General features: G+C 41.2%; 1 protein-coding gene across 1 annotated transcript in view; it reads left to right on the forward strand.

The window, feature by feature from the left end:
- Positions 1 to 1,296: 1,296 nt before the first annotated feature.
- The window catches only part of LPIN1 (lipin 1), a 48,819-nt gene continuing 24,534 nt past the window's right edge, over positions 1,297 to 25,581 (forward strand). Inside the window, exons 1-10 of the mRNA XM_084260943.1 lie at positions 1,297 to 1,345; positions 9,742 to 9,942; positions 11,270 to 11,365; positions 12,596 to 12,930; positions 13,695 to 13,814; positions 14,919 to 15,026; positions 19,830 to 19,959; positions 21,835 to 22,135; positions 23,600 to 23,693; positions 25,008 to 25,195. Coding sequence (XP_084117069.1) covers positions 9,751 to 9,942; positions 11,270 to 11,365; positions 12,596 to 12,930; positions 13,695 to 13,814; positions 14,919 to 15,026; positions 19,830 to 19,959; positions 21,835 to 22,135; positions 23,600 to 23,693; positions 25,008 to 25,195 — 1,564 coding nt within the window. The 5' untranslated portion in view covers positions 1,297 to 1,345; positions 9,742 to 9,750. The remainder of the gene's footprint in view (positions 1,346 to 9,741; positions 9,943 to 11,269; positions 11,366 to 12,595; positions 12,931 to 13,694; positions 13,815 to 14,918; positions 15,027 to 19,829; positions 19,960 to 21,834; positions 22,136 to 23,599; positions 23,694 to 25,007; positions 25,196 to 25,581) is intronic.

The raw sequence follows: 25,581 nt of genomic DNA on the forward strand, positions 1-25,581 counted from the left end.
CCTCTTTTTCTGTGTTACTGTTTCCTGCTTATTTGTTCTGCACTTAGCACCACCCTCTTCTGCCTCTGTAAACAGACTTGAAAAAGCCTGGAAGATTCCTCTACCAGTTAATTTTTATCAAGGACATCCACTTTGAGTTACATAAGGTACCCAGTAGAAGGATGTTACAGCATGGCTTAAGTGGAAGAGAACCATTATCTAGTGGAAAAACTTAATTTCATTACATCTATTTACAGTGACAAAGTATATGGTACTGAAAGATGAGTTTCCTCCTACCTTGTATTCTAGGATCCCTGGCTTCACAGAATCACAGTCTGGTTTGGGTTGGAAAGGACTTCAAAGCCCATCTAGTTCCCACCCCCTGCCATGGGTAGGGATACCCTCCACCAGCCCAGGGTGCCCAAAGCGCCATCCAGCCTGGCCTTGAACACTGCCAGGGAAGGGGCAGCCAGAGCTTCTCTGGGCAGCCTGTGCCAGGGCCTCACGGCCCTCACAGGGAAGGATTTCTTCTTCGTGTCTAATCTAAATCTCCTCTCTTTCAGTTTAAACCCCTTCCCCCTTGTCCTATCACTACAGTCCCTGATAAACAGTACATAGGAGGCCCTCTCCAGTCGGCTGACCAGGCTGGGCAGAATGAGTCCCTTTTCCACTGTCTTTTTTTTTTTCCTATCTAGAGCCCCGAATAAAGATGTTCCTGTTGTCAAACATTTTTGACGTTGACTGAAATGAGATGTAAAAGAAAAATGAAAGGAGGCAATTCTGGGATGTTCATTTCAAGCTCAAAGTAACGGTTTAAATCAACAAAAGCACTACCCTGGGCGGCTGAAGGCCCCGCCGGCCGGGGTGCAGCAGCGGGGTGCGAAATTGTCCCCGCTGGACTCCTGGGGGGACCCGTGAGAGGTACCTTGGTCCCGCGGGGGCGATCGGCCGCCCGCCCCTGGCCGCGGGATCACCTCAGCGCCGCCCCGCCGCACGGCCTCGGCGCCCAGCCACCGCCCCGCCCCCGTTACGCGATCAGCCGGCTGTCGGCCTCGGTGGTGCGGGGAGCACTGGCGGTGCTACCCGCGGCCCGGGCGGTGGTAGGCGGGGGCTGGGCCGCCCGCGGGCAGCTCCGGCGGCCTGGGCGCTTCGCCGCCGCCCTGCCCCGGCGGGAGGCGGGTCAGGCAGGGACAGCTCCAACGCCGTCCCGGAGCGCCCTCCCCGCCCCGTCGCGCCCTCCGCGGGTGCTGCGGTCCCTCCCTCCGGGGCGGTACCCGTTCCCGTCTCCCGTCCCCGTCGCCGCGGCGGGCGGCGCGCACAAAGGCGGCGGCAGTGGCGGCGGCGGTTGCGGCAGTGACCGGCAGAGGTGAGTGCCGGGACTCGGGCGGCCGCTGCCTGGGGAGGAAAAGGAGGAGGAGGACGAAGAGGGGGAATGGGAATGGGAATGGGAATGGGAGCGGGAATGGGAGCGCTGCTCTTCGGGGCTGTGCTGGGTGGGGAAGGCCAGGCTTGCCCCGCCGAGCGTTGGAGCCGCTGGAGACAGCGGGTCCCTCCGGCCTGGGCATCCGGGCGGGGATTCCCGCAGCAACGGCTTTTTCCTTGCTGAGGAGTCCGGCTTTTGGGAGTGACAGTAAACTACGGGGCTCTGTGGTTCATCTGGGGTCGACAGTGCTTTGTGCGCGGTGTTGGAGGGAAAGGGGCGATCCCGCGCTCACCGGGGGTACCCAGCGCGAGGCAGCTGTGGTGGGTGTCGGTTTGGGGACCCTGCGGCTGCCGAGCTGTCTGAGCTTGTGAAGCCCAACTTTCATGTCAGATAGGACGTTTTGCCTCTCTTCGGCCAGCATCTGCTGAGGCAAGTTCCTGCATTAGAGCTAGTGCTTTCCTCGAGATGGGATAATGAAATTGGTGCTAGGCCAGAGGGGTTTAATGCAGTAACAGAGCCCGGCGGGCAGCGGTGCAGCTGCCGCACGTGAAACTCAACTTGCAGGTATTTTGGGTTTCTTTTATGTGATTTATTTTTTTTTTCCCTCCTAGAGCAGCAATTAGCTTCTCTGTTGATTGGTGTATTTTGTCAAGAAGAGAAAGGAAAAGAGAATGATTCTTGTGGACATGCGGGAGGAAGCAGAATTGTGCAATGTTTTTGTTGTCTCTGTCAAAAAGAGGAATTGTAGAGGCCTGTGTAACAACAAGGGCTCAGCATTGATGTTGCAGACACTAGCCGATCATTTTTGCTTTCACGTGTAAAGCCATTGACCTGGATTGAGAGATTGACCTCTGATTTGGTTCAATCTGGAGGGTGTTTTGGAGTGGTTTATTTTATTTTATGGATGGCTTTATCTGCATGTCTGCTGTCTTAGGAAACAAATACCGGCAAATGTTTGGTGTACGTAGATAAGGTCTTGTTGTCATCAGTGTTCCCAGTTAGAAGTCGGATGGGTGTACCATTGCAGTAAAATGAACCTAATTCCATGAAGATACCTGGACAAAAAGTTGGGAGGCAGTGGAGGCAGTAAGATGGGAAAGATTCAACTTAATTATGTTTTGATTTTAGTCACAAAGCTGTTAGAATATCTTCTAATTGGTTTAGATACTTTCTGCTTTCCTGATAGCTCCAGTTCCCTAGTGTGGAATGTAGACTACCAGATAATATCTACTTACCTGACTCAATTTGGTCTGTTTGTAAGAGACTTGGGCAAGTTATAGGCTTTGGCCCTTTTCCATACCTGAGGATGTGCAGGTACACACATTTGTTTATCTCTGAACACACACACACACACACACACACACACACACACACACACACACCCCCACCCACCCACCCTGCAATAATCAAAACAGTTGAAATACTGTAAGAGCTTACTTTAAACTCTGAAAACGAGGTATCAGCATAGAGTAAAGCCACTGCTGTGCTTCTGTTCTGTTTTATGTTCCTCCTCTGACAGCAGAACATAGTGCAGGGCAGCACAGGGCAGCACAGTACATGACCTGCCATATATTCCCCAGTTATTTCAAAAGTTCTCAGTTTCAGACATCAGTTTGTACTTTTCCGTTTGTTGTAAAGTTTGATCCTTTATATTCAGTGTCACTCCAAAGGCATGTCAGCCCTGTGTATGTTCCCTCAAAGTGTCTGTGAGAAGGGAAGTGCTGTAGAGGTGGGATGCTGAAATGCAGAGAGATCAAGGGAAATGTGGAAGGTCTCTCAGGAGATTTCTGGGAAAGGAGGCAAGTCTTGGGATCTGGTTTCAGGATTGCCTGAAATGACAGAAGGTGTCCCTGGTACTCCATGGTACTACCCACCATGGAGTCTTTCTCAGCTTCTCTTAGTTGATAGCAGCAATTGTATGGGTATGTGGTGACTCACGTCATTCCATTGATCCAAATGAAAATTGGTTTTGGATGGTTTTAGTGGTGTTAGTTTTCAGTGCTGACACAAGGGCAAGATTTGGGAGAGTTGGGAATATATGATTGGGAGGTTGTTGTGGGGAGCGTGGTTGTACACTTAAACTGTCCACAAAATAATTCTCTTGGACCCGTGAGTGCCAGTCCAATACCCTGCCTGTGGAACTATAGGCCAGTCCTCCTCTTTGAGGATTCATTACAGGCAAATTGAATTTTTTATTTCAGCTGCTCTCAAGAAAATCTTCTGTCCTTTATGGGGACTTTGTGAAATATCGGACCGAGTGATGTTTCAAGTATTCGAAAGGTAGTGCAATACCAGAACCAAGTGAATAACCATCTCATAGTCTGTATCTGGGAGCAAGTGGGTTCTGGAAGGGACTGGCAGCTTGAGAGAGAAGTTTGACATTTGATCCATTTGACACTCAGGCCATTATAACAAGTCAGAGTTTCTGGCACTGGCCCCGGCTAACTTGGAGTAGGAGTCAAATAGTTCCTAATAGAATTAAACTGAGGATAATCCCAGCCCTAAAATATTTCTGGAGATTTGGATGGCAAGAAGCAAAATGCTCTTACTCTGGTGTAGAGCCAGCCACATCCTGCATGTTGCTTTCTGATTTGGAATGTACAAGTGAACTGCACCTGTCTCCTGACTGACCAGAACTATTGTCAAATCACCTACAGGGACAGGGCCTGTCCCACGCCTCTGGGACTGTGGGGAAATCTGCCTGTGTATCTCTCGGACAAGCTTGATGTGCTGCAGTTGAGATACAGCCAGCCACAGCTCTCCTGGCTGTGTCCCCTCCAAACTCCTTGTGCACCCCCTGCCTCCTCACTGGTGGGGGGAGAAGCAGAAAAGGCCTGGATGCTGTGTAAGCACTGCTTAGCAATAGTGAAAACATCCCTGTGTTATCACCACTGTTTCCAGCACAGATCTGCAACTTAGGCCCATACTAGCCACTATGAAGAAAATTAACTCTAGCCCATTCAAAACCACAACTCTCACCTGCATTTTTATTATAAATCTTTTTTAGAACATAATCTCGTTATACTGTTTTTTTGTGGTAAAAATTATGTCAACAGTAGAATTCCATTAATTGCTGTAGAGGGAGTTGGTGTTTAATATTGTGAGCAAAACTAAATTGCTTCAGAGTCAAGAAAGTAAATGTAATACATCTTACATATTACATAATAAATGTATGTAATAAGAGTAGCAGTAGCCACTTAGCTAGGAGTCTTTAAAAAACAGTTATTTACTTTTTTTTTGTAAACAAGGAATAATTCACTCGAAGGGGCCACAATCTGATTCCCAAATGTAGTTCGATCTCTTACAATCCTTTTTATCTCCAAAAGAGACGCTAAAGCCAGGTCAGGGGACCGAACAGATCAGTTTGTAAAATTGTCATAGTTTCAGTGTCAGCAGTAGAGCTGCTGTGATTTATTTTAACGTAACTGACCCATCAATTTTTGTCTCCCTTTCACAATTTTGCAAGTTATATGGAAAAGATCTTAAGAAAGTTCATTTGTAGTTGTGTCCATCACTTCAGCCGTGGACCAGGTTCTCATCATGACATCAGGTAGTAGTAAAAGCATAACTGACAGATGTGTCTGTGTGTGCTGATTTTCTTTGTGTTAAGCACTGGGTTTATGTTACATTTACTGTTGCTGCAGATCCTCCTCTCATGGTGTACAAAACCAGTGCATGGACATAACTATAACCTGAGAAAAGGGGCTGAAAGGGATCTAAATGCTGCATCCCTGGTAGTGCATGAAATGGTGCCAAGGCCCGTTCTTGGCAGCCAGACCAGCTGGTGCCATCTGTTCGTGTCTGCTCTATAAAATTTTCTTTACCTTTTAAGTGAAGGTGACTACCTGTACACTGCCAGTGGGAGTAGTCCCCAGTCCATCTCAGTGCATCAGCTGTGCCTGGGAATGGTTGGGAGAGAGTTTATTGGCCTGTGCCTAAAATGCGCCAGAAGCAGTTCCAGTAATTGAAGAAGATTTGGTATGGATGGCTGAGATGTCGTGGTCTGGGCTGTGGTGTGAGAGGTGTGACTTGCATCTTTGGGCACGGTCACGGTGGCAGTCTCTGCCCTGCAGATTACGATGGCCTGTTCCTAAACCAGTCCTGACAGGTGTTTGTCTTGCTCTCCAAAATGTTTTGTATCAGAGATTTCATATCTACCTGAGGAACTGTGTTCAAGTTTTTAAGAACCCTTACAGCTTGCTACCTAAAGCTTTTTTTTTGTTTTTGATGATGGTGGTTAGTCTTTTTTCTTCCCCAAACCTTTGTGGCTCTAGAACATTTTAAACAGCACTTGTATCCCCAAGTAATGGGATGTGCGTGGGAATCTACCTTGTTATTCATTGTGTGGTGGCATCTGAGGAGGCACTGGATCTTGCAAAAGGAACAAAGGCCAGTAGTTCCTATGACTTTTTGTGTTTTATTTTACAAAATGTGATAGAGAAAGATGAAGTGGTGTGGGGAAGGGCTGGACTGTGAAAAATAGGCCATGAAGGGTACAATTACTAGATTTTTCAGTGGAATTAGAACGTAGTCTGGTGTACCTGTATGAAAGAAGTGGATTATCTAGATTACAGTACATTTGATCTTACTGTGGCATCCAGTGGAGCAGGACTTTAAAGAATTAACTTTGTTAGGTCAATGTTTGCTAAGTTAATAAATCAGTTAAGTAATAAGGCAACACCTAGCTGTTTATTTTTCCTTTATTTTTCCATCACTACTGTTTTTAACAATGAAAAGAGTTGGGAATTTTCTGAGCCTTCTGGCAGGTGATGCTAGTTTAATTGACAGCAAAAATTGTACTAGAAAATACTTTTAATTTCATAATAGTTGCATAATGTATGGCTGTGGAGTGTCACTTGGCAAAGAATGAACTCAAGCCATTGAAGAATCCTGACAGAAGCAGTACAGACTGTTCTCACTTGCTGCAAGCTTAGATCAAAAGAATTCTGAATTTTCACAGCAGCAAAAAATATTCTATGCTCCGTCCACTAGCATGGTATAGGAACAAGAGTTCTACTAATTCAGTATATTTAGCATGGTATAGGAACAAGAGTTTTACTAATTCAGTATAATTAACAGGCAGGCACTGGGGGTTTAACCTATGACATAAACTCATGTTTACTGCTGAAGTTGCTGCTGCCTGTAAGTAAAAAACCCAAAATGGCCAGAGTAAAATGCTGCTCCAAAACCACATTCAGTCTCTCTGGGGTTTGAGGAATGTTGGTTTCCTGGAGTACTGACATAGTATGGGCTGACTTCAAGTTCTGAGTATATATTTACAAACCTCAGACTCCAAACAATCTTTGGTGTGTATAACAGTTAGCATAAAGGGCCTGCATCCATTTCTGAACTCTCCCTCATTTTAACTACTGCATCTTTTCTTCCCTACATCGGAAACACAAACCCATTTTTGTGTGGTTTCCCGAGGAAGTAGGGGTTATGAGAACAGTCTCTCAGTCTGTCTTTTAATTCTGTGGGGGTTTTGTTGCACAGGCCAGGATCAGCCCAGCTTGAAAGGAGTGCCCATCACCAGCTGACAGGTTGAACGTGGCACTTTCTTTTTAAGGGATGAGAGATTTTCACTGGAAGCCAACTGTGCTGTGCCAGTTGGCCTCAGAGCATGAGGATGGTGTCTAACTTTGTTAGTTCACAAGTATGAAAATAATCTCTGTGTCCTAAGACGGGGCGGGCAGTGTGGCTAAGAATGGTTGTGTCCCAGCAACTCCTTCCCCACCAAGGAAATCATGTGTGTTTTTCACCTAGAAATGTTGTTTCAGCAGACCAAGCTTTGACTGGGGTGAACTACACCACGTAATTTGGAGTCTAATTGTAGCCATCTTTAATCTTAGCTCCATAAGAAATGTGTTTTGTATTGTGCTATAAATTAGAAAAATCCCCAACAGGAACTGAAGTATTTTCCAAAGCAAAGGGATAATTTTAAAAGTTTGCTTACATTTGTCACCCTGAAGGCTCACTTCTGAACTGAGGTCTGTGCCTGTGTGGTGCCAGCTTTTTCTAAAGAGTTCAGATGATGGCCACCAACATTTGTTAGGGGGTGAGGTCATTTGACCTAAAAGGAGATGCTGGGAATGTTAGTTTTCTTTAGGCTTCAGGGCATTCAGTTACCTGTTGGAGGTCTGGAGGAAATGGAGCTGGAATTTAGATGTGTACAGTGATAGGACAAGAGGCAATGGACACAAGTTGCAACAAGGGAAATTCAGGTTAGATATTGGGAAGAAACATTTTGCTGTGAGAACAGGCAGACATAGGAACAGGAGCACAGGGATGCTTCTCCGTCCTTGAAGACACTCAGAACTTGACAGGACTAAGGGGTTGTGGGCAACCTGGTCCAAGCTGGCCTTCCTTTGGGTGGACTCGTGGACCAGGTGACATCTAGAGGTCTGTGCCAACCTGTTGTTCTGTGACACAGCACAGGGTGCAACTCGAGTTTGAAGTGCAGTTCTCTATGAAAGAGCTTACCACTAGATTTGCATTCAGGAAGGCACGTTACTAATATGTAATAGAAGCCCAAAATTGCCAATGACACTTGAATTCTGGAGAACTGAATATAATTGCTTTTCCTGCCATGAGGTTTTCATGTGTTGACTTTTCAGTCGGTGGCACTTCTAGGTGCCTTAATTGAAGGCTGTGCAGAAATGCTTCTCCAAACAGTATGTAGGGATTGTTCTTTCATTAGTTAACATCTTGTACACTATATATTTCAAAGCCTGTTTAATTTCTAAAGTTAGCACCTAGTTTTAATCTTAATCTTGTGATTCAGCACCCCATTTATCAGATGGGGAGGGCATCATCACTTTTCAGGGGCAGTGTTGTGATGACTATCATAATGTCCAAAAGAACGTGAATAGCTCTTCCTTCAGAGCTTGGTTTGTGTCCTGATACCCATTTATTGCCGTAGAAACAGAGAAGAATGCAAAGCTTCAGTCCATCCTATGTGAGGGAACTTTGGAAAAACCCTATAGGTGATCATTAATTAATTAGAACAATTATGCATGAAGAGACCAGCCTTAATTACAGCATTTCCCAACTTTCCAGATTTTTACTGCAATGCTTTCACTCTGTTCTTTTAATAGTTTTTTCTAAGTATACATTACAGTTAAAAATTGGAGCATTTTTATAGCGCTTCACACTTGCATCTTTTTGTTTTCATAGAAGAAGGCAGCTGAAAGAGTCTCTGTTGTAGCAGCTGAGGCTGGTTGACACATGCCGCCAGCTCAGCGCAGTGACTGTCAGATTCTGAGCTCAGTTCTGTTCTCATCACCATTGATGGGAGTTTTAGCATTGCCTACTCTGCAGGCATCTCTTTTATTCATGTCCAGGTGATCTAGTCCAGCCTAGAAAAACACTTGTATGTGGGGCATGTGCCAAGACTTTCCTGGATTCGTTATCTTAGAATTGGTAGGAGGTGTTGGAAAAATAATGAAAACAATACATGTTGAAAGTCCTTAAGTGTTCGGGAAAATATTTGCTGAAATTCATTAATATTTTGAGAACCCTTGAAAGACTTTTTGAACTTTTAAGTATGTCTAAGTATGCATGCTGTCCTGTCTAGGTGACTAAGTGTATTAACAGAACATCTATTAACAGAGGAAAAGCAGGAAACTAAATACTAAATAAATCCAGGAGCAGGGGAAATAAAAGCAAACACTTCAACCATCAACATGTGCCTAGTTTTTAGTAAACTTGCTGATACTAAAAGGCTGTTTTAAAACAAGAATGATAAAAGTTGCATTAGGAAGCACTCTAAAGTTCAGACGCTCTGGATTGACAATTGCTTGTCAAACCTTAATGTGTGTCATGCATATGCATTGTAATAATCTTTTAATGGGAGATTATCTTCCATAATGTGGGAAGATAGTCTTCGACTTCAGTGTGCTGGAAAATTCAATCTGCTTAAAAGAATTCACTTGTCCATCCCTTAAAAGCCTGTAGAAATAAATGAGGAAAGTGTATTTGGTGTTGAGGGAACAAGAAGTGATAGCAGATGTTATTTTGGAAAGTATCTTCAGAAATAACTGGAGCCATTTATGAGCTGCAGAGTCTAAAAGTCTGGCAGTGGTTTTGAATGCAACTGATTTTATGAACTTTTGAAAGTTGTTGAAATTCTCTGATTTAAAATGTCTCATTTGCTTTTGTCTTAATAGCTCTTTACAAACGTGTCAGTTGTAAATAAATCAGGTGGTAAATCCTGATTCTATGTGAAGGTGTTAATTTGTGAAAAGGGAGAATACCCCACTGCTGGAATCTCTCTCTCCCAAATGTCTCTGAAATATAAAGCAGGGATTAAAATCTTACTTGTTCTATCTTTTGCCTTTCAGGTCCAAACCATGAATTACGTTGGACAGTTAGCAGGGCAAGTGTTTGTAACTGTGAAGGAGCTCTATAAGGGACTAAACCCAGCCACGTTGTCGGGATGCATAGATATAATCGTTGTACGGCAGCCAGATGGAAATCTTCAGTGTTCCCCTTTCCATGTACGCTTTGGGAAGATGGGAGTTCTACGTTCTAGGGAGAAAGTGGTAAGAACATTGACAATTTTCATGTCTTCTGTCTGTGGGTTCACTCTAATGATGTAAGAATTACTGAATGTTCTGTGGTTTTCTTTATACAGTTTTTGTAGTGCCCAAATCAAGGCAAGGTTCAGTTAAAATGGTGTTACCAATTCTTGCATTTCAAAGCACAGTTTGTAAGACATTGTCTATAATAAAACAAAAAAAAAAGGCCAGGACATTTATATAATTTATTTTAAACGAAGCAAAGTTTTGAATATACTAATTGGAGCCTATACTAGATTTCCTTAGTGACAATGTTTGAAGACCCCTTTGTTTAACATGTTCAATGATAGTTACAAAAAAGGAAGTAATATTAAATATTATTAAGGTAATAATAATTTTCAGATAACAGAATGTTGAGGTTAATTGAAGCTAGAGGAAGTAATGAAGGCCTTGAGATAAATGGAACCAGGCGGAATGACTTGGCAATATGATAATCAGATCCAAAGTTGCTAGTGAGTAATGCACGAGAGATTATTTTAGGAAATGGTTTGTAACTACATACAGTCTAGGTTGTAATGTATCTATAATTGTTCAGCAGAAAGATCCTAATGTCATTGTGGACATTATTCAATTCTTATAAATATCAGAAAGAAATTAAAATATTTAAGATGGGTAAAAGCTGAAAATGTTATTGCACCAATGATGTACCGTGTCCTGAAATATAACATAAATGTAAAATTGTCCATCTCCAAAAAAACCAAAACAGTGAAAATGCAGTCGTTGGCCAGAATGGTTATGGGCCAAGAGAAAGATCCTCCTGAGAAGAAATGGAAATAATTGGGGCTGTAAAATAAATGTGTGGAAGAACCAGACTCCTGAATCGTGTCAAGAATGTAAACCAATTTTTTTATTTGTGGTTCTTACAGTGTAAAGTGAAGTCTGTTTAATGAATTTGAAAGGCAACCTGTTGAAAGTTTGCATGTAGAAGTACTTCTTCCACAATTCAAAATTAGGCTGTGAATTAAAAGAGCAAAAAGATTTGTGTGGTTAGGGAAGCATTCAGAATAACACTTAAAAAGGTTTAGGACTTCACGTAATGGCTATAAACTGTCCCAGGTAGAGAAGCAAAACAGCAACAAGCTGGATGAGTTAAAAAAACATTTTGAGAATTGATGGCCTTGTGAAGGGCTGAGGAGACAAACAGAGATGTTTACAACTTTATGTTTATTATAAGATTTCCTACATTTCCTGGAGAAGCATTTGCCTGGTGACAGCAGTAGGATAACTGAACAGGAACGGAGTACCTACAATACCTTCCTTCTCATATGAGAATGTATTTATTTTCTTCCAGGTTGACATAGAAATTAATGGAGAAGCTGTAGATTTGCACATGAAACTAGGGGACAATGGAGAGGCCTTTTTTGTACAGGAGATGGATAATGATCAGGTAAGGGTCAAAATTAAGTTTTAATTTCTTAAAAATTCAGTTCCTGCTCTTCAGTCAGTTTTGAGTTTAGAATTTTGTTGAAAAATACACCTTTACCCATTTTATAGATTTGGAAGTTTCTGAACAATTCTTTTGCTATGGAAATTCAACACTATGCAGTTACTTTGTTTTTTGAGTTGCTGAGATTTGGGAAAATATGAAGATGGTAATCACAAAACTGAAAAATAAATGTTAATGCCAGTGTGTGAACAGAAATACATGTCCACAGTTCACATGCTCCAAAGTTGTATGCAACAGAGGTTAATATGTCCATGAACCTGTTTTGTGCAGAAATCTTTACTTTGAATGTAGGCACTCAGCAGACTGCCAGTAAAAGTGCACCTGTCTTGTAAACATCTGTGCATGCAGTAATTCTGGTACTCACCAAATATGTGATCTTGAAACTATTATTCATGTGGAATTGTATTTAAAGGAGAATGCCTGCTGTTGAAATGTGCAATTAAATACTAGGCTGTGTCAGTTATGGTCACACTAATTTTGAGTAGCCCACACATAATATGCCATGTTTTTTACATGCATTTCTCTTCAGAGATCCCCAGTAAGTTTTTTCACTGTGCAGAATGGGATGAGTCCTCAAATTCTTATGTGGAGTATGCTATTACTAGTTTTGGGTGAGAGCTCTATGTGCGTGTGTGTGTAGTATTAATCTCTGTATCCTTATGTTTAAATCTTCTGATCTTTAGATGTAAATTTTTCTGTGTGGTAACACTTGGTGACTGAAAATTGCTTGAAATACTTCCATGAGTGTCTAGAGGGGTGTGTGTGTATATGATGGAATAAGGGGGTGTTGTGTGACGTAGTTATAAATTGCTGACCTATGTGACGACTCTGTCATCTGAGTTGTGCAGGAAAATTGGCTTTTACAAATTGTTCAGGTTATTAGCTAGGATTTTGTACTTGCACTGTATCTAGCAGTAGGTGGACAGAGACTCATGCCATAACCTGGTCAATATTAGATGTTCAGAGGATTCCCATATTAAGAATATTGTTCCTGGCTTATCTAATGAGATCCAGCTATGGAACAATTTCATAAGCAATAGGATCACACTGAACATCCATATGTATAATCTTGGTTACTTTTCTGATGAATAAATGTCTTAGATTTTGGCAATTGTGCATAGATACCAGTGGAACTAATATGTTGTTTGGTTTGAATTTTTTCTTTTTCAGGAGGTAATTCCTTACCATCTCTCCACATCTCCCATTCTGTCTGAGGGAACTGCTTTAATGGAAGCTCAGCTGAAGAGGAACTCCATAGACAGGATAAGAAACCTGGACACCAGTGCATCCTCACAAGTACCACCCCAAGCCCATGGATCCCAGCCTTCTACGGAAACATCTCCAGTCAGTAGCTCAGTGAAAAAAAGGAGGAAAAAGAGAAGGAAGTCTACTCATAAAATAGACAGCTTAAAAAGGGAAGACAATGGAGACACATCAGAAGATGAAAACATGTTTTCTATAGAGATTAGCTCAGAGGATGAAACTGAACCGTTGGACAATTCAAGGTATCACAGTGGAATTGTGATATGTAATGGAAACCTACTGCTGGTTAAAGTTCCATTCCATACCTTCTGATGGTAATTTCTGTTGTAAGTCAGTCATGGCTGATGAAAATGTTTCTTTAAGAAAAAAGCTTTAGGCTAGAAAGCTGTTTGGAATGTTAGTAACAAAAATAATGAAAATAGGTTTGTGGAGGGTCTAGGACACAAGTCTTAGGAGCAGCTGAGAGAACTCGGGTTGTTCAGCCTGGAGAAAAAAGAGGCTGAGGGGAGACCTTATTGCTGTCTGCAACTACCTGAAAGGAGGTTGCAGCCAGGTGGGTCTTGGTCTCTTCTCCCAAATAACAAGTGATAGGATGAGAGGAAGATGGCCTCAAGTTGCTCCAGGGGAGGTTTAGATTGGATATTGGGAAAAATTTCTTCACCAAAAGGTTTGTACAGCACTGGAATAGGCTGCTCAGGGAGGTGGTGGAGTCACCATTCCTGGAGGTATGGTTTAATGGTGGACTTTTCAATGCTAGGTTAATGGTTGGACTTGATGATCTTAAAGGTCTTATACAAGTGAAATATTTCTATGACATTGAAAACGTAAGAACAATCCTCCATCACATTATGGACTAGGTGTGAATCAGGTAACAAAAAAACCCCACTGCAGAGAGAAGAATTAGTATAAGCTGAAGTAAAATGAGATAGAGTAACAATATCTGAAGTATATGATGGTTCAGTAATCAAGTGTGTTTTTTAAATGTCATGTGTTTTCCTATACCTAGGATCCCTGTTCCAGATGTTTTTGTTGATGATGTATCTGACATAAAGACTCCTGCAGTTTCTACATTTCCTCAGTCTTCATCTTACCCTCATTCAGATGGAGAATGGTCACCTATTCAAAGGTACTTCTGCTGATAGTACAGTTCTAAATAATCTTCCTCTTACCATTTATGTCTTATATGCTAGTGCTATATGAAGTCTTAATAAAAATTTTGGTATCAAACATGGTTGCTGTCAATGACTAGCTGAATGCTGAATTGAGATGGTGTACAAAAACTTCAGATTAGCTTTGTCCTTGAATTGAAAAGTGCATGTGTATGAGTGCAGGTCCACAAATTCTGAAGAGTATCTGTTACTGTTGCTGTTTGCACATAAATACTGTAAAGGTATGAATGTTTTGTGACATCTGCATCTTTGCCTGATGCACCCACCTCGTAAGGACTTCAGTCAATGCAGGGATATAAACCTTTAATACTTTGGGTGCAATCCTTTTAAGAACTTGTAGGATTGGTGGTATATAAAAATAAGATTTTTTTTCAATGAATAATAACTTTTTGTGTCCCTTCCAAAGCTGATCCGTCAAATTGCAGTTAGCTAGACATGAAATATTTATTGTGTGAAAAGAACACATGCAGTAATTTGCTTACTTTTTCCTGTATGTGTGTGCATATGTGTACCTTTGATGTCAAAACAGATAAATTCTGACCTCTTTGTGGTGTCAAAAAGGGACAGTTTTAATGCGATTGCATTATAATTCCAATGCAATCTGTGTCTGTGTGCTCCCAGGCACATGTGCCCCACACCCTCCATGCAGACAGTAGGCGTGGAGCAGTGTTCCCAAAGACCTTATCCTAAGAAGTCAAATCTAAATTTGCTGCCTCTGTAGTTGAGGGGCAGAGGAAGGAAGAGGAAAGAGATTATTTCAGACCAAGGGCTTCATTTAAATGTTTTGAATTGCATTGTGGACGAATCTTTCTCCAGTGACTGTAGAGCTCAGTGCAGTTAGCTCTGTGGGTCGGGTGACAGCATGTGTCAACAGCCTGCCCCTTCAGTGGCTTTTTGAACTGTATGTTCTGTTTGTTTCTTGATCAGGGTGTTCTGGATTTAGAAATCTCTAGATGTAAATTCAGCATTCATGTAGCTAATACACAAAGAGCTTATGTTAATCAGCACTTGTGAATAATGACACCCTGTTTTTCTCTCTGCCAACACGCTGTACTGTCCAGTAAGCCTATAGGTTGCGCAGGGCAATCCTCTCTTCTCACTGTTCCAGCAGACGGAGGCCTATCTACCTCTTGTCCTCAACAATCTTCTCACTTTTCTCCTCCAGACAGGTAGATCAGCTGTCCTCCCTCTTCTCTGGGCTGCTCTTTAATCCTTTTAACACATTAATACACTTCTAACACAATAGTTTGTGAGCTTCATTAAAATTATAACTGCACTTATTGCTAACTCAGCCTCTTTGAAATAAAGTGACACTGCAAAGCACTTCCTCTGCTTGTTCTTACGTGGCCACTGACAGGAGGTAAGTCACCTTCATCTGTTGAATGAGGATGGCTGATACAAAATCAGGCCAATGAAAACATGGGTTAAAAGTGAAGTTGATTAAGATGATTAAAGAAAAGGAAGAACGCTTACATTCCTCTGAAGACTCACATTTCCATGTGGCTTTTTTACAGTCAGAGTATATTTTAATGACATTTTTATCCTGTGTTTTTTCTGAGTTGTTTGCTTGTGCATAGGTTGCAAAAGTAAAAGAAAAATAAAGGCCTTAGAGATTAAGTGAGCAATAAGGAGTGCACAACTTGTAAAGGGAGGACCCTAGTACCAAATGAGAACTTTTTTTCATTTGTTTCCTGTGTTGGGGGAGAGGAAGACTTTCTGTATACTGGATTGCATTCGGGGAGCATCTTATAGAGTAAGGATGACACGATAGATAAAGCATCTTTTCTAAGGTTTAAGAGACCAGACTTAAGCCTTTTTATGTAATGTAGGATTCCTCTGACTCTGGACTCTTTCTTACAGAGCTAAAAGTGGATATAGAGATTTTTATTTTTGGTATCTTAAATCAGAGATGTCTCAAGATTCTGCAGCCAGACCCTTTCGCTACATTGAGTCAGTGAAGAGAAGCCACAACGGTTCAGTTAAAATATTTAAAGTAGTTTTCTGAATATGACCCCTACAATTCTCCATTAATCTTGAGGAAGCTGTGAGTAATAAATCACGCTAAATCACTCATTACTTATCTCAACATAGCTACCACACGAGGTGCCTAAGGCTGTATTGAACCTGAAAATCTTGAGGTTTTCTCAGCTTGTTGGCCTGCCCTCTTTAACCTGACCAAATTGCAGCCCCAAGTCAAAGTGGGACATCCAAGTCTGTTCTCCTCAGTGTTTGTCATGGAAAGGAAGAGCAGACACACAGGCTGGGATGGAGCAGTGATGTGCTCTGGATGCCTCCATGGACTTTGCTCCAGAGTTCACCTACCTGCTGTGTGGTTATACAGCTGAAGTGCTGTAATAACTTGTTTGAGTAAGGTGCTCGCTCTGTCTGCAACTGTTTTCCTCTATGTGAAATGTGAAATAGCTCTTAAGGAATACATAGGACTGTGACACAAATATTAAGCGTTTATAGGATGTGAATCAGACATGCTGATCTAAATTACTGGACTGAACTGAACTGTCCCTTCCTCCTTGGGCAGTGTTGCAGGTCGAGTGTCTCTAGTTTGATCTGTAATATCTCAGCCATCTGTGTAAGGCAAGAGAATTTCAGCTGTTCAGTGCCTAACTTAAGGACAGGGGAATTGCAAGGCTTACTTCAGTCCAGGACAAATGTCCTGGTAGTGTAAGGAACAAAGAACCCATTTTGAGTCAGATTCATGGATGCATTTGCAGGATACTGTCACTGGGTTACAAGTCCAACACTGTCTTGATATTCAGCCTTACGTTGCTATTCAGCCTTGTGGATTCCTAGTTCAAGTGTAACATTAATTCAGGATTTAATTTGACCTAAATAAATAATAATTTCAGGGAATGTGATTGCAAGCTTTATTAGTCTTCTGTCTCATTTGACTTTGGTGGCAATAGTATGAAGTGAACAGCAGCCAACATAGTCCCAGTGTGGGTAAAGGAGATGACATCTGTCATTACACATGGAAGCAGAACTATACAAAGAGGAAGTATACAAACAAGACTGTAGTAGGCATAATTGCCATCTGCGTCCATAAACTACAGAGATTGTTATTGCTGTTCCAGAAGGATATTAGTTGGAGAGTAGCTATTGAGTGTTAAACAACAATATGGCATGCGAAACAAAAAGCAAAGGTGTTTCTCTAACGGAAAACCATCTCTCACTGGGAGGCCACCAACCCTTTATTAATGTTTGTGGGTGGCATAGAAAATTCCACCTTCTGTTCCAGATGATATAAGGAATGAGAATGCTTTTTCATCCTTTTATACAAGCAAAATAATTTCCACCTTGTTTGCTGTGTGGATGCATGTTTGCAGTCTCATTTGGTCTTGGGCCTTTTAAATTAAGATGATATTGCAATGACAGTTCTGGTCTACCCTGAGGTTGTGTAAATAATTTTACACTTAATTTGGATGCCAATCTACAAAGATAAATCAACTCAAAAGAATTCTGAAGATGTAACATTTTGTCACTATCTTATATCGTACATAGAAATGGTATTTATAGAATGAGAATGAAGATGTTTCCATCATGCTTAGATAGGGACTTCAATAGATTGTGTGTATTTTGTGTTCTTTGTTTTGGGACAGGGAGTAATACCTTGGGGGGATGGATGCTCACTCCATTCCTAATTTATCACAGTTATACTTGTCGTTGTATCTACTCTGAACCAGTAACCCAGATGCTTGCATGGACCATCACACAGCCTTTTGCACCAATAAACCTCTTGGAGCAGAACTCTGCCAGTTTTAACATGTACACACATATGTGAGCACCATGTTTCTGGCACTTGCATGCACGTGTAGCAATATACATCATGGTTCTTGGTGCTGTGAAACAGCTGTACTTCTTCCCCACTCAGTTCTGTATAAGGGAACTGTATTTTCAGGGAAAATTATGGAAAAGGCAGGGTTCTACTCCCCCACTCCCTGATCAGTATTCTCACTGCAAAATGCAGAGGTTCTAGCTGATAATGAAGCAATGCCTGTATTCTCTCAGGTCATCTGGCAGGGTAAGTGAACCTGAGCTGAATATAGCCTGGAGCCCAGACTGGAGATTTTTCTAAGTAAACAGTAGGTGTTTTTAAGGTTAAAATGTGTGTAGTGCACAGATTAACTTATGCAGTGATAACACTTCTTAAATCTAGGTGTTTTGTGTTTAATGAAGCACTAGAACTATGGTTGCGTGCTGAACATTTTTCTGAAGTGCTCAGGCTCCTGATTTCCAAGGTTTCAATGGGCCCTAGATGCATGTAGAATACTGCAAATCCTTCAAACTTGTTAGTAGGAGGAGATGCAGAAGTTGCTGAAAATCCCACCAGGCATTTCTTAAATCCTTAGAGCTCGAAAATACTTTTTAAATCATAGAATCATTTTGGTTGGAAAAGACCTGTAAGATCATCAGGTCCAACCATTAACCTAACATTGCCAAGTTCACCGCTAAGCCATGTCCCTCAGCACCACATCTACACATCTTTTAAATACCTCCAGGGATTGTGACTCTACCACTTCCCTGGGCAGCCTGTTCCAGTGCCTGAAAACCCTTTGGGTGAAGAAATTTTTTTAATATGCAATCTAAACATCCCTTGGTGGCACTTGAGGCCATTTCCTCTTATCCTATCACTGGTTACTTGGGAGAAGAGGCTAACATCCACCAGATCACACAGTATTATTGATGCCTTTATTGGTCAAATTGTAGTTTATATGCTAAGAACTAATAACACCCTGAAATTCTTTGGAGCAAAAAAAGATCTTCCACAATGATATTGCATACAAATGTTATAGTTCAGTTAGATAAATAATTATCTGTAGCTAAAAAGTCCATACTGAGGCTGTAATTTACTGCAGCATAGATGAAGACAGGAATAATGTTTTAAAAGTTGTTTTGTGTTGCTGTGAAGTAATTATTTTCTTGTGACCAGCAAATTCCCTACTAGCTCACTCTACAAAACTGTCTTACACTGAAAGAGCAAAACTGGTTTGGATATTCAGTTTATGCAGAAGAAGGTAAAGAATAAATCAACCATGAAAAGGTTGTGCTAAACACAGGAAGCCTTTTGCTTTTGAGAGTGAAGGTAACTCAGTTTGGATCTTTGATTTAGGAATGTTGTGGATTGTTTTGTTGCTTGTAGTTTTTAAATCAGAATTGCATGAGTATACCAATGACATGCTATGGCTTAGACAAAAAGTAGTGGTATGACCTGCGTTATGGAGAAAGGCAGAGTAGTTGATCAGAATTTTTCTTTCTGTCCTTGAAATCAGTGAATGATTATTTATTAATGGCTGACTTGACAACTCATTATTGACATCACCACATTAAAAATGTGTTGTAAACAGCAAATGCACTAATTAAGTATTAAATATTTTATATTGCATAGTTAGCAAAAGTGAATAGTTACATATTTTTGAACTGTAAGGACTCGGGTTCTTTGTATATCTCTCCTGGTGGTTTCCTTATGCACATGCATCCAAGGGTAGAACTGAACAAGTTAGTAGAAGGAAATAATCAGCTGGATTCCTTAGAATATTTTATTGCTTGGAATAAAGTTCCTTGTTGATGCTAGTGATTTATTTCTGCACTGCACCTGCATTTTAACAATACTAACATCTATTCATCTACTGCTGCTGGTACCATCCTCATTCCTTTTTCTATACAGAAAACCAAAATCCTCCTGAAATGCTTAGGTCCAGTGCTCTTGCTCCATCTCTTTCAGCTTCCCAAATCCTGCTTCTGTGACAGTGCTTAATAAAATATATATCAGACCTCTGACTGCCAGTGTAAGAGGATCCTGAACCATTTAAACTGGTTTTCCATGCTCTCACACTTTCAGTTGGCTAATTATTATTTACATGTTCCATGCTTTGGGTTGGTGGATATCAGTTTGGAAAATGCTTAGTACATGGTGGTTACTTCTTGTTCATTAAAAACTTTTGTTTGTTTTGATTCAGCCCATCAGGTTCACGCCCTTCTACTCCTAAAAGTGACTCAGAACTAGTCAGTAAACCTATGGAGAGAAGTGGACTGAAGAATAATCCCCACATGCACTGGGCATGGGGAGAGCTACCCCAGGCTGCAAAGGTATCCAATGTAATTTGTTTAATTCCTGCTAGCATCTATTGTGCTTTAATAGACAGCTATTGTGCTTCTAATAGACAACTGAAGAATTGTCTGTTTATGTTTTTACATAAAATTACAATGTTTTGCATAAAGGAATTACATCTTGCTCATTAGGAGCTACAGGAAAGTACCTTGTGCTGTGGATGTTATCAACACCGATGATAGACTTTAGATAATGAAGTACCTGAGACCTAGTCTTGTAAAAGTTAGGAGCTTAAATTACATAAAATCAAACCCAGCATCCTTTGGTAAATCACTGAAATTCAGAAATGTTCTTATACAGAAATTAGGAACTTCGTGTCAGCAGTGTGATTAACAAAAATTAAAGTCGGTTGCTTGAGTACATCCAGAACCATCCTGCAGTTCTGTGTACCTGATGCCCACGTGTGCTGTTCTCTTGGCTGAGCTGACTGGCTGGGTGCCAGTCTCCTCCCTGAAGCAGTGTGTCCCAGTCAGGTGGCAGGAGCTGTAGTGCCAGCGGCCTTGTGTCTCGTACTGCACAGTAGCCGTGTGCCACTGAGTGCTCTGCGGGCCAGCCAGGCCCTGGCCGGCTCCTTGTGATAACTATGGAGTCAGGACATTCATACAGGAAAGGGGAAGCTCGGGTCTGACACCTGTCTCAGGGTGTGAGAAGGAAAGGTCAGGTGTTGGTGGCATACTGCAGCTGTGGGGCAGGGCTGGTGCCAGGTTTCGCCCCTTCTGCTAAAGGTTGGATTCTCTGCAGAAAGGAGTGCAGGAGTCATGGGGCCAGTGTAAAGAAACAAAATTCTGTTTTACGGGCCAGGGAAGCAGATATCCTTCTCAGAAAGAAAACTTCTGTGTTCTGGTAGTGGCACCACAATTATAACGGCACTATTGTAATTTATCCTTAATTCACTGTTGGTAGCTAGTGATGAGAATTCTTAGTTTCTTCAGAAGAGCTCTGGCCTGTTCTTTAGTAGGCCAAAGGTGAGCTGTCCCATCACCTCTGCCTTATTCTCTTCCTCCTCATGCATATTACAATAACACTGGGAGCTATTTTCTGTACATAGAGAACTGATTTAAATACACAGGTCCAGGCAGGAGTTACAAATTGTTATTTTCACTCTAGAATTTGGGTTTCCTGTAGATTTTGGTGTTTCATTTTTATCCCAGTCACAGCCTGGTGTGTATTGCAAATCTTATTCCTCGAGGCCTTCCCCTTTGCAGTCCTGGTCTACGTCCATAGATGAGCTATTTAGAGTTGATCTGCTCCTTCCTGAACTGGGAGTTATGCTTTGGATGCTGTTGATCTTCGTGTGAGTTTGTTTTCCATAAAGTGAGGGTTATAGCAGCTATGCAGCTGTTGCTGTAGGAGTTCAGCACCCCTCTGTAAGAATATCTACTTTTCCACTCTTGGAGAAGATGTAGAATTGCTCCTATAAAGTGAGTTAAAAATCCAGACCTGAGGTTTAGATGAAGGAAAGTGTGCCCCATCCTGGTCTTTGAGAGCATTCTGATTGTATAAGGGCTCCAGTCTGCACTCTGTTCTTATGCTTGCTGGGATTACCTTCTGAAGAAAAGCTAGGATATGTGCAGGAAGGGAGGAGGGCAGGGCGGGAGCGTGAGCAGGAAATGAAGACTGTAGAGCACATTGTGGAACAAACCTTTCCTGGCCCCAAGACACAGATGAATTTTGCACAAGCAAACATACAGGAGAGAGGTCTTTTGTACACTGTAGCCTTCAGCTCAGTTAGTGGTGGCTTTCTATTGTACTTGGTTACCTTGAGAATCTGGAGTGAACAGAACAGGTTAAACTCTGGCTGTTGCATTTTTAAGAACTTTTCTGTATAGCAATCTGTTTATTTTTCCTCACAGGCCAGTTCCCCGCTCAAAGCAAAGGAACCCAGCACAGTGAGTGCAAATCCTTCTGAAAGCACTCACTTTCGGGTCATTCAGAGTTCTCCTGTAGAGGAGTTTAACACTGTGTCTCCTCTGCCTGCCCTTGGACAAGCAGAGGCAGCAGCTGCTGATGAAGGTGAGCCCTTACCAGTGGAGACAAATAAGACAGAGGCAGAGTCTACAGGAGCAGCTGTGCCACCATTGCCTGCCAGTGAAGAAATAAAACAAGCTGCAGCCCAACCAGCTGGCAAGACAGATTCTCCTTCCAAAAAGAAAGGTGAAGTTGCTGATTCTGCACTTTTATATGTATGATGTTTATATGTATGATGATAAGTCTTTAAATTTCATGGTGATAAAGCACCTCATTGTCATGTAAATTAATCTGGGCCCTGAAGGCATTTTCCGATCTGGAAAGGAGTAAGCTTTGGAAAGAACCTTTGAAACCTGAGCTGTGCAGCAGACCATATAGTAAGACAGAAGATTCTCCTTGGTCTGTGATTTTTGGCAACTGTACATATGAGCAAGACCGTGAAACTTGTTCATCTCTATTTGACAGACTCAGAGATTTCACTTTTTGGTACAAGCATGCTGTAGATCTGCCACTACTTTAAGTTATGTGTTGTTAGTAGTTGTGGAACATCTCTAATACAAAGTTACTTTGCACAAACAACAGATTTGCCATAAAACAAGGTGCGTTTGTTTCACGTGAGCAATTTCAGTTCAGTGTGATACACGTCCTGTCTTGAATTTGTGCAATGTAACTCTCTCTGCTTTTCTATTCTACTTTTGGGCTTTATATCCATGCTATTTTATTGTAAGTGTTACAGTCTTCACAGGAAAACTTATTTGCTTACAGATGTTATAGTTTAGATTTTTTTATTTTCTATAATTAAAAAGACCTGTATAGACCTAGACTCTGCAGCTACTTTTTAATCACTAAAGATGAAATTTTCTTAGCTGCTTTCCTGTGCGTTCCACTGTCTTTGAAGACAAGAATGACATCAGTGTTACTCTGCTTGCTATTCCGTCTTTATGTAGCTTTTTTTTTCTGATTGCCTTTCTGATGTTTCCTGTTGGAAATCAAGACAGTGAGAAGTCATGGGTTTTAGAATGAATTCCACATTACGTTTTGGCCTTACAGCGGTTACTTGTCTAGATAAAGCAGCAACAACAGGACAGTGGTGACTCTTGTGTATGGGTACTCATGAAGACCCAGGAGGGTTGTCTTGTCCTCTGCATGTGCACACACAGGACATCACTTGTATGTGTTGAACAGTGAGCTGTTTCCATAACAATCCAGTTACAGTGTCTTGGTGGCTATAGTGTAGCCTATTGTATTATTTCCCTTTTGTAAGGGGGGATTGAAGATTAGTTCTTGGAGATCAAATGCTCTGATTGTCTTACCTGTGATAGTAGGCTTATGCAAGTACACAGAAAGCTTCCCCATCTTCCTGCATTGACCATTGACTTGTAAATCCCAGTGTCCAGGACAGGAAGGCTTCAACATATCTCAGAGCTAGTCTTCTGCTGTCCCATTTTGTGTATTCTAAGTCTGAACAATGTATGTGAGCAACTTATTGTGAATTTTTTGGCAGGACCATTTTATACCAATGCAGTTCACAAACTGTTATAACTTGTCTTGTTTCTCAATCTTAAAATGAATAGCTAAACAGTAATAAGAGTTCTGGCTTGTTACTCAGAAAACACTCATTAATAGGGTTATTTGTGCTGTCCCTTACAGACAAACGGAGCCGGCATCTTGGTGCTGATGGTGTCTATTTAGATGACCTCACTGACATGGATCCAGAAGTTGCTGCACTTTATTTCCCCAAGAAGTATAATTCCTTTGCTTATATTTTTGCTATTTAAAGAGCTCTTGGCACCATGTAAATTTAGATCAAAGTTTTCATCGTGAGCCAGTTAAGACCTTTTTTTTCAGAGTCCAAGCAGAGGTGAAGGCAGAAGGAAAATAAAACTCTGTAGAGAGGAATATTAGTGCTTTTGGAAGGGTCTGCATGTGAGCCTGGTGTGCTTGAAACTGATCTTTCTATTTTTGTCAATTAAGCATCATATATTGATTGTGGCTTGTTATGTAATGTACACTGATGCTTGTGAGTGTTACTCATGTGCCCTGGGAGAGCAATTGGCTTTGGGATATATTTATCTCCATGTCCTTGCTTATTACCTTGAAGAACATATCTTACTGTTAACAGTATTAGCACAGAATTATTGCTCTAATGTTGCTGTGCTGTGGGGGATTATTTTTTTACATATGAATGTAAGAAAATTGGAAGACACATGACCGATTTATTTATGAAAATACCACACCCTGAACATACGGTTTACAACTTGTTCCTGTCTTTATTAGAGCCTCCTATAACATTTATAGTCCTTTTTCCACATCATAATGTAGTCATTTGATTAAAATCATTGAGCAACAACTAAAGTAGCTTGCATATTTTATTTTTCTTTTATGCTTTGCTTGAATTCAGCTGTTGTAGTATTACCATTTCAATAAAACTGAGAAAGAATGGAGAAAAACTTTGGATTGAAAATTCCTTCGTCAAATACATTCATATAAATCTGGAATGGAAAGCTGTGTTTGATGACCCTGCACTTTGCAATAATGATCTCATCTACACACAAATTTTAAGTGGATCTTGTTTCTTAAAATATGAATCATCATAGCCTATATGTAGAGTATTTCAGTTATGTAGGCATGACATAAATACACTAACATACACATCCTTTGTTTTGGGTTTAGCTATCAGCTTGTATTATTAATATAAATTAAATAGTGAACGAATATGCTTATTCCTGTTCCTTTGTGGGAATACCAATATAAATTCTGCATTATTTTGTCTACTAAAATTGTATGTTTCACTGTCTTATTTTTCCTTGTGAATTAGCGAAGCTATAATTATACATGCCTAGTTTAGGCAAGATAGTAGAAGCAAGCTAATATTTGAGGATACATGAGATGAAGCCTGGATTGCTTTAAATTTTACAGCAAATCCAAGCAAATTTCTTTTTTCTTTTTCCTAGGTGTGTGTCAGATATAAATGGTGCGTGTTAAAGGGAGCAAATTTGGGAATGTAGAGTGAATACTTGCAGAGTGAATTCTTGATTGTTTTTTGTTTTTTTTTCAGTGGGGATAATGTCCAAAGCAAGAACACAAATGACACAGGGCCACGGTCTGCCAGCCATTCTCCACAGTCTGTTGGGAGCTCAGGTGTTGACAGTGGAGTTGAAAGCACCTCGGATGGAATTCGAGATTTGCCTTCTATTGCCATTTCTCTCTGCGGAGGCCTTACTGACAACAAAGAAATAACCAAAGGTACAGAATGATTTTCTGAATTGCAGGCATCTGGTGTCAGCTGGGTTTTAGCATCCTAGACTGAGGAAGCAGTGCCCTCCTGTGGCTGTAATCAAGAGTGTGTGGAGAACATAAACACTAATGATGAGTTCCCTAGAATTTTTCATATTTAAAATAGTAGGCTTATGATTTTTAACCCATTTTAATAATCCACTATACACTGATTTTTAAAGTATTTTATTGGTACTTTTATTTCCTGAGACTACTTGGCAGAGTGTATAAGTAGGAAATTCACAGCTGTGTAACTTAAAACAAATAATTTACAATGCTCTGTGCCTTGAACCTCCAGCTGCATAATGTGAAGATAAATGCGTTAAGACTTGCACTTTCTGCAGTAATATGGTGCT

This window comes from Gallinula chloropus (assembly GCF_964237585.1).
Source record: "Gallinula chloropus genome assembly, chromosome: 3".
Lineage (NCBI taxonomy): Eukaryota > Metazoa > Chordata > Aves > Gruiformes > Rallidae > Gallinula > Gallinula chloropus.